The sequence below is a fragment of the Podarcis filfolensis genome (genome assembly GCF_964270895.1).
Source record: "Podarcis filfolensis genome assembly, chromosome: 2".
NCBI classification, from domain to species: domain Eukaryota; kingdom Metazoa; phylum Chordata; class Lepidosauria; order Squamata; family Lacertidae; genus Podarcis; species Podarcis filfolensis.
This window is the reverse complement of record NC_139605.1, coordinates 93,401,181-93,409,423: the sequence shown is the minus strand read 5'-3', so window position 1 is coordinate 93,409,423 and position 8,243 is coordinate 93,401,181. Positions and strand designations below refer to the sequence as shown.

Sequence of the window (8,243 nt, the reverse complement as noted above, 5' to 3'; positions counted from 1 at the left end):
AGGCCTCTTATTCCCCTTCCAAGTGATAGGTTGCAGGAACAACACCTCTGTACCTGAAACCTATCAGAAAGAAGCAGCCACAAACAAAAGAAGCCCAATTATTTAATTTCTTCAAACTGTGTGGTGTACCATAGACTGTGCAATTATCAGAAACATTGCACAGCTGAGGGCTAATATCCACCATCTTGCATTGCCATTTCATTCTTCTGTCTTCCAAAGAAAAGAGCATGCAAAGATTCATAGAATTGTAGAGTTGGAAGGACCACGAGGGTCATCTAGTCCAATCACCTGAGCTATAGTATGTTGCACATATTATAAGTGCTGCAAAAAAAATAAAATACTCAAGTTGCATAATTTAATAATACAGAACTGTAGAATTGGAAGGGATCCCAAGGGTCATCAAGTCCAACTCCCTGCAGTGCAGGAACCTCAGCATCTAATCTGAAACCATACCAGACTCTGCTTAGCTTTGCAAATGTGCTAACAATTTTATTACTGCACCACTAGGAGGATATTGACCCCTTACTTAACAGAATGAAATAACAGTGCAGCAGGGACAATGTCTAATGGACACCTTCAAGGTTAATACATGTCCTCCATCAAAGTTAAACAGCTAGATGTGTATGAATGAGAACTTTTAGGCATTAGTCACTATATCTTGTTCTGCTTTTTAAGCTGTTCTACTTTCCTTTAGAATTCATTTCCTCATTTCATATCCAAAATCTCATGTGCAGCTAGGGAACAGTCTAAGGGCAACCTGGGAAACAAAGTGTCTGGGCAGGAAGTGTGGCTACCCTTCCCAAGAGTAGGGGGGAATAAAAATAACCCAAGGTTGTAGAAATTACTTTATTGAAAAAATAAAAAGCTGTTTCGGAACCACATAAAAAATAACAGTAGAAAAGCAAATCTAGGAGCAAACATGTGAGACTTTATACATGACATTTTTAGGATAATATATACAGCAGAAAGATACCAGCTTGAAGTTGGGGCTATTTTCTCTTTGTGATAATCGTGTGAGGATTCTTCAGGCCTGAATAGGTTGAATGTCTCTGAGAAAGCACTGTTCAAATCAGTCATTGCCAGATAATAATTGGAAGGTGTATGTTCACACAAATTGGTACCCAGTCCAGTTCATTTCATAATCACCTGTGTGAACCTCCTGCACAACAGTGCTGTTTGGGCCAGTGTGTCCCAGCCATTAGACTCATTTTAACTAAAGCCTGACCGTAGCAGGTACCAGAAAATGGGCCACATGATAGAGAAGTTTACATTTTCTGGAAGGGCTATCCCAAGCATAGCTCTCTGATAAACCCCAAGGTAGCCACTCTCATACATACACATTACAACCAAACTGTGGTCTCTTTTAGGAGGCCGTACACTCTTGCCAACGTAGTAGGGGCAACTTTGCTAGCCTCCTTGCAGCATGCAACAAATGCTGCTGCCTGCCATGGAGGCTGAACTCCACATGGGAAAGAGCTGAGTGGCACTAGCTTAGTCTACTCGGGCTGCTTTGAAAAGCTCCACGAGCTCCTTGTACTCTGGGTCAATTAGGTCGGATGGCTTCTCCCCTTCATCATTGGTGGCATCACGCTGGGCCCCAAGAGAGATGAGGTACCTGCAGGATTAAAGAATGAGGTGATGAGACAAGGACATAATTGACACACATACCCACATGCACATTTTAGTTCAAACATGCAGTTTTCCCTATGCTTTCATATACAAGATGATACAGGGGACTTGTGAACTGGCTGTTAGTTTCAATGTAAAGCTTTCCTCTTGCCATAAAGAGACCAGTCTTCTCTTATAGCTGGTTTCCATTCTTACCTTCTTACTTGAGATATCCTATATATTTGGGAGATATCATAGGTCACTTAACACGCCAACACAAAACATCACTGCTAGTGTCCGAAGACTAGGACTACCTATTGGATGGTCATCTGGCCAACAGACATGTCATTATCTCAAGTCTAAGCCTAGCACTCACTCTTGAGCACTCACCCTCCCCATTTTCCTTGACCAAGTTTGTAGCCTGTCAAGAGCATGGCTAGACTAGAGATTAAAGGTCAACATAATTTGCATCTCTGACCTTGCAATATCAGCGTGACCATCACTGCAAGCCATGTGTAGGGGTGTCCAGCCATCCTCATCTTTCTGATTGATGTCAGCACCATATTTCACTAACAGCTTGACGCAATCAAGGTTCCCAGAAAGCACAGCTTCATGGAGGGCAGCCATACCTAATGGGAGAAGGTAATGCATCAGCCACAACCTGCAGATCTTAGGAAAACATCCCACAAAAAGGGAGTTATGCTAATATGCTTGAGACAGTGGGGAGGAGTCGCCTAGAAGCAAAATGCATCTTTTTTTCTCAGGAAACTAGACCAGGGCCTTTACATTTTTAAGGCTGCATTATCTTATAAATGTTGGGGAAATGGCACACAGAGGAGACAATTTTTGGCCCACCAGGTTCTTTGCATGGAGAAAAAAAGAATATTATTTTAACCAAGGCTGAGTGAGTTCCAGAAACTTATTTGGGGAATTAAGTAAGCAGTTTGTAAGAACAGCACCTTCTATGGCCTTCTGCAGTACTGAGTCAACGTTATGAAAGTTGGTAAGAAGCAAACACACTCTAACAATCTACTGGGCCATAGTAGCTGTAACTGTTGAAATTCCTGTGACTACTGGATTTCTTTTTTAAGTGCAGCCTTTCATGCTGAGATCATAGCTGGGGGAAACGGCTCAAAGAAACACTGATTCAGCTTTACGGCTGGGCATGAAGCTGCTCTGTTCATCCTGCCACTGGATATATTGTTCTGTTCTCAACTCAGCAGCCATATTTTATTCACACAGGAACAAGCTGCATTAGCAGATTAGTAAAGGGGTTTAAATTTTCTCAGAGAGTGCGCTGTACATTGGCATAGTTTTCTTAGCATCTATCACCTTAGAATCTGTTCAATACCCAAGTGTCTAGCAAAAGGATTTCAGGTGACATAGCTCCCTATATTGATGTAAGTGTTAGAGGGAAAAATATGACCTAGTTTGTAACACACAGCCTGACTTTGGGATTAGGCATCTGCTAGTGCTTAGGCTTATTCAACCACCCTTCAGTTAGGTTCACCCACGTCCTACTTACCTGAGGGGTAGATAGTGTCCAAGGTGACCTTCCTGGCACGGATGAAACGGCCCACCTGCTCCAGGTCGCTCTGCCTAATATGGTCCAGGAAGAGAACGTCATTGGGGAAACGCACAGTTTTCAGGCCTCGTGTATATCGCCTATACCTGGGAAGTGAGTCTGGGTAGTAATACTTCATTGTGGCAGAGGTAGAAGGAAGAGCAAGAGACCAGCGAGACAGGACTGAAAAATGGTGTTGAGGAATAATAAAGAAAGCACACGGCAACCCAGACGACTTTGAAGTGCCTTGAGACCCAAATGATTCTCTTCTCTGTAACGCTTGCACCTGAAAGACTGGTAGGATGTTAGCTATGATTTCTGCTCCTGATAGGACTTTCCTTGGAAAACACTGAGCATGTGTGGGTGATCTCCTGTTGAGGACTGACTATTTCCAGCAGTGTCTCCTGTTATATATCTTCTCCATGGCTATTTTGAGGATAGTCCGCTCATGCTATTTGCCATGAGATTTGGTAACTGAGCTGCCCTGCCCTCCAGCCTCCCCCTTTTGAATATAAGTCAGGGTTTCAATTTACATCCCACCTGTCGATGTGCAATAGTTAATGGGTCAAGCTTGCTCCACAATCGGCTTGTGTAGATCCCAGAACCCAGCAGCCCCAGATTCTGCAAACCACTGTTTGCAAAGCCCGCTGTTAGCCCTGCTTTCTGAAACCTCTTGACAACCTTTGTGGGTTTTCCAGAATATACACAGGAGAGAAATGCATGGAACTTCAGTTCTACACTGAAGTTCAGTTCAAATTGTGCAGACAGCGAAACTTCAAAATTTACAGTCTTTTAAAGGAAACTATGCATTTCCTTAAGTTGTATAACTCTAACTTGCTGCATTTTGTTGCATCTTGAGTTTTGAATAAGCAAGAATATTACCCAAATTATGTGGTGAAAATGATGGAAACTATGAAATGTATGCATTTCCTCTTTTAGAAAACATCAATGCATTTCCACCAATTTCCCATTTCAAGTGCTGCCATCTCACAGAATGAAATTGGTCTCATATCCCAAACTTAACAGCAAAGGGTTGTATCCCATCAGGTAGACACCTTGTTAGCCACTCTGATTAACTTCAGTGTGTCTCCTCCATTATGACTGGCACTGGATATAACCCTACGTACCCTAGAAAGGCATCTCCCAACCTTGGAAACTTTTCTTTCTTCAATCAGCCAGTTGATTCCAGACGTAACTGGCTCAGCACAGAACGGCCATTCCCAATGATATCCGTCCTCCTGCCCCTTTAGAACTGGCCACCAACCAAAAAGCATCCGCATCAGAGCAGCCTGATGAGAAGAGGTTTATCTTCCCTCTCTTCCTGAAGAAATATGCCAAGTGTCTGACTCTGTAAAAATAAACTAGAATAATCTACTTTCCTTGGGTACCTCAGCAGGCACTGGATGGTAAACAGTGCAATTGCAAGGAGCATTAATGAGACATCCCACAGCTCTGCTTTGTGTTATTCTGGGTTTTGTAAGGAACCCCCTGTTTACAGACACTGTGACAATGAATAAAAGCATGTCCCATTTGCCTTTGATATTACAAAGCATGAGAACACTACACAATTAGATCTGGATGAGCAAATTACTGGGCTAGAAACTGGCTTTTCATCTCAGAATGAAGGCAGCTAAAACCAACAACCCAAAGACCCATAGCTGGCATGGAGGCCTTATTTCATAAACTACGCAGACATGGAGCCCTTTTCATATATAGAACTTGGGGTGCAGGTATTCCTCATAGCAATGATTTGAAAGTTTGCCTTCTGCAGCTTGAAATGAGAGACATCCTGCTAGTGTCAGAAACTAAAGTGACATATTGGGCAGGGGATCAATGCCGTCACACAACTCCCCCTGCCTATGGGCCCAGCCCTCGGCTCTTACCTAGCCTTGGATCAGTGTACATTTTACACTGTCATTTGAATACTGCCAAACACATCTGTGCATATTTGCATATATATTTCTAATTTTGCTGTAGAAAGCTATTTGAAACAATCTACAAAGCAGACCCTATTTTTGGAGGCCCTAGCTCGCCTGGCATCCCAGCTGAGCAGAGCGAGAAAACAGCCCCGCAAACAAGGTCTCCTGCCTTCCCTTCAATCAGCATGCAGCAACTTGTTTTCCTTTGCTAGGGCTGCTGTCGCTCCCCATCATGTGACAGAATTACATATTTGCTTACAGAAATATTTTTCAACAGAAGCAGCCAGCAAGCACAACACCTGTCAGGATTCTGTGCGTATGACAGGTAATAGCTCTTCAGTATATGCGTCTTTGTACACCATTTCTTGGAACGAGAGGGAATTAAAAGCTTCCTGACCTTTAGAATGTTTTCTACACTGAGAATCCTCAACTTGCCCAATGGCTCTGTCCTTTGGCAGGCTGGGCAAGGTTCTTCTGCACACACAGCATTGAGTAACAATATCCAAGTACTGCTTTCTGGTAATGACCTAGCAGGTGAGAGAAGAACCACAGAAATAAGGTGCTTCCAAGTCCCCAACCCTCTGAGTTGTTCCTGAACACAATGTTCAATGATGATACTAAATGTCTCAGAGATCAAGAAGAATCCACAGGGTTGCAGGGTTTCTCTCCCAATAAAAGTGATCAGTCAGGGTGACTGTTTTTGTAGTAAAACAGCCTGAAAACAATTCTGAAATTGGTCTAGGAGCGATCGTATCAATTTCCCTATCTTGCCATTTTAAAATGAAACTAGGGCCTCAACAGAAGCAACAGCCATGCTGCCTGAAAAATCCCCCAGATCATTCAGAAATACATCAGATTTGATCTCTCTCTTGGGTCAATGGGGTGATAATCACCACCAGATCCTTCCCCAATCACTCAGTAGCAAAGATGATATTTAGGGCATGACCACCAGTATGTGTTGAGTGCACAATTTATTGAGACAGCCCTATGGTACCCAGGAAATTCTGAGCAGGCCTAGGCACAACAGGCCCTGCATGGATCTTGAAATCCCTCAGCACTAACATCCTGAAATTCTCCACCAGGTCAGGCAGGTGGGTGGACAGGACACCAACCACATCCCTGTCCTGTATCTGCCACCCAACAGAGGTAAAAACCCTCACATCCAGCTCCCAGATGGGCTGGCCCTTCTGGCACGAATGATGAAATTTAATGCAGCAACCACTACATCCCTTCCCTGTTACTCTAATCTTGCCTGATGCTGCACCAAATACCAAGATAGGCAACACAAGCTAAGGTCAGGGCCCTCCAATTCACCTACCCATATCTCAGTTATGCGCACAAGGTCAGTCACCTCACCCATTATCAGATCATAGGTGAGTTGTTTTGCCTGGCATTAAGCAACAGCGTGGGACAGGTAAGCATGGATACCCAGTTCTCTGTTGTGGAGGTGGCTGACCATGGATGACAGACTTATAACAGAAAAGGACCAACAGGTGCAGTAGTTCCACTTAACTCAACACTCAAGTGATGACGAGTACGGTATTGCTTTAGAAAGCACTCTTCAGTTACGGGATTTTAAGCATATTGTTGCAATGGAGCCACCAAACTACCCGAGTAGCTTGGGGCACTTTTCAGGACATCAAATGCCTTTAGACTTGCTATCCAAATTCAGACCTAGCAACTGCAATAGCATCCTCACAATCTTGCCATTGTACTGCAGACTAGGGGGTTGCATGTGTTAGTTTTTCCTCTGCAGGTCGAGTCCCAGCGCCTTAAAACTCTACTATATGAGCCCTTGCAACATTGGCTGAATACAACAACTCCACTGGACATGGGGGTATGTGCTTGCTCCCTCTTTACATAAAGAGTAAATTCCTAGCATACGCAACCACAAAGATATGCTTGAAAGGTGAAATCTCAGAAGCCAGAGTAAGGCCTCTAGAACCTTGCTGAGTAAGGTCTCTAGAAGCCAGGGGAAGACTCAAGCCTTGCAGAGCTTCTTGACGCTGCCCAGGATGAATAAAAGAATTATGCAGAGTATGCGGTCATACTAAGTTGCCTAATTTATGTGGGTTACGGAGGTCAGGTGACGCAGAACGCAGCTCAGCTTACAGGGGACTGACCATCCGGGAGCACTATTACACCAGGGTTCCTATCCTGCACACCATTCAAAGACTTCGCCATGACGTACAAAGCCCTTTAAATAACTTGGTCCTTACATAACTTGCAAGTCACACTCTTCCTTAAGAGGAAGCACTTGCTTTTTTTTTTTTTTAAATCATCCAATCTACTTCAGCAGACATTAGGCATCTACTCTACCACTTACAGAATTCCTTCCCTGTAAAGCTTTGGAAGATAGTTTGGTAGTTTGAAATGCCTTTCAATATGAATTTAGTTTGAGAAGAGTGGAGAGAGAAACTTCCATTTTGTATTGTTGTATTACAGGCTCTGCTGGGAGCCTATAAGAGAAGATACAAATTTGGGTTGCTCCTGAATTTTACCCTTTCGGTCAATAATGTAGACTTTCCTTAGTCTCAAAAGGTACAAGCCGCCAGGGCTCTGAAAGATCAAGCTACTGTGCCTTTAACAGCCTTCAAGAGGATGGTGGAAGGGTCTGCCACTGCATACGGAGGCATGGTTTCTCATATCTAATTCTGTAATTCTGTTGGGAGTGACATTCTGTTCCACACCTCACAGCTACCTATCTGTAACTGTTCCACACCTGTTCTTAGAACCATGTTGGAAGTAGATCTAGGAAAGGAAATTTGCCAACAGTCATGGGAGTTCTCCTGGCCTTCTAAACTATTCACCTACCTCATCTAGCATCCAGGAAAATTCACTCAAAATGTACAGATGAGTGATACTAATACAGTGCTACTTTTCCAGAAGAGGTGCCGAACTTAGTATGAACGCCTCCCTTGGTTCTCTTATAATGGCAATGGTGCCTACCTGAGAGGTGCCAGAACAGAGTTCCAGCTGAAAAGCCCTGGCACTATACCCTAGTGAAAATGTCACAAATCTTGTGAACACCCAAATCCCTCTGCTGGAGGCACTGTGGGGAATGTGGCACTTATAGCCATCCTTTGTGCCTTTGCTCAGTTGTAAAATCTATCTGGATGCAGGTACTATAGAAGATGGGTGTGATAATTCAT

General features: G+C 43.6%; 1 protein-coding gene across 1 annotated transcript; it reads right to left on the bottom strand.

Moving 5' to 3' along the window:
- Positions 1-832: 832 nt before the first annotated feature.
- PPP1R27 (protein phosphatase 1 regulatory subunit 27) lies at positions 833-3,648 on the bottom strand. The gene is made up of 3 exons (XM_083598377.1): positions 3,134-3,648; positions 2,087-2,237; positions 833-1,615 (listed from the first exon to the last, which is right to left on the bottom strand). Exons 1-3 carry the CDS (start codon positions 3,309-3,311, stop codon positions 1,492-1,494), a joined length of 453 nt encoding a protein of 150 aa, XP_083454503.1. The 5' UTR covers positions 3,312-3,648; the 3' UTR covers positions 833-1,491.
- Between the last annotated feature and the right edge of the window lie 4,595 nt (positions 3,649-8,243).

Coding starts and splice junctions, on each gene's coding strand:
- PPP1R27 (XM_083598377.1), bottom strand. CDS start 3,311: ATGAAGTATTACTACCCAGACTCACTTCCCAGGTATAGGCGATATACA. Junction 2,238..3,133: donor GGACACTATCTACCCCTCAG/GTAAGTAGGACG, acceptor TTCTCCCATTAG/GTATGGCTGCCCTCCATGAA. Junction 1,616..2,086: donor GGTCACGCTGATATTGCAAG/GTCAGAGATGCA, acceptor TTAATCCTGCAG/GTACCTCATCTCTCTTGGGG.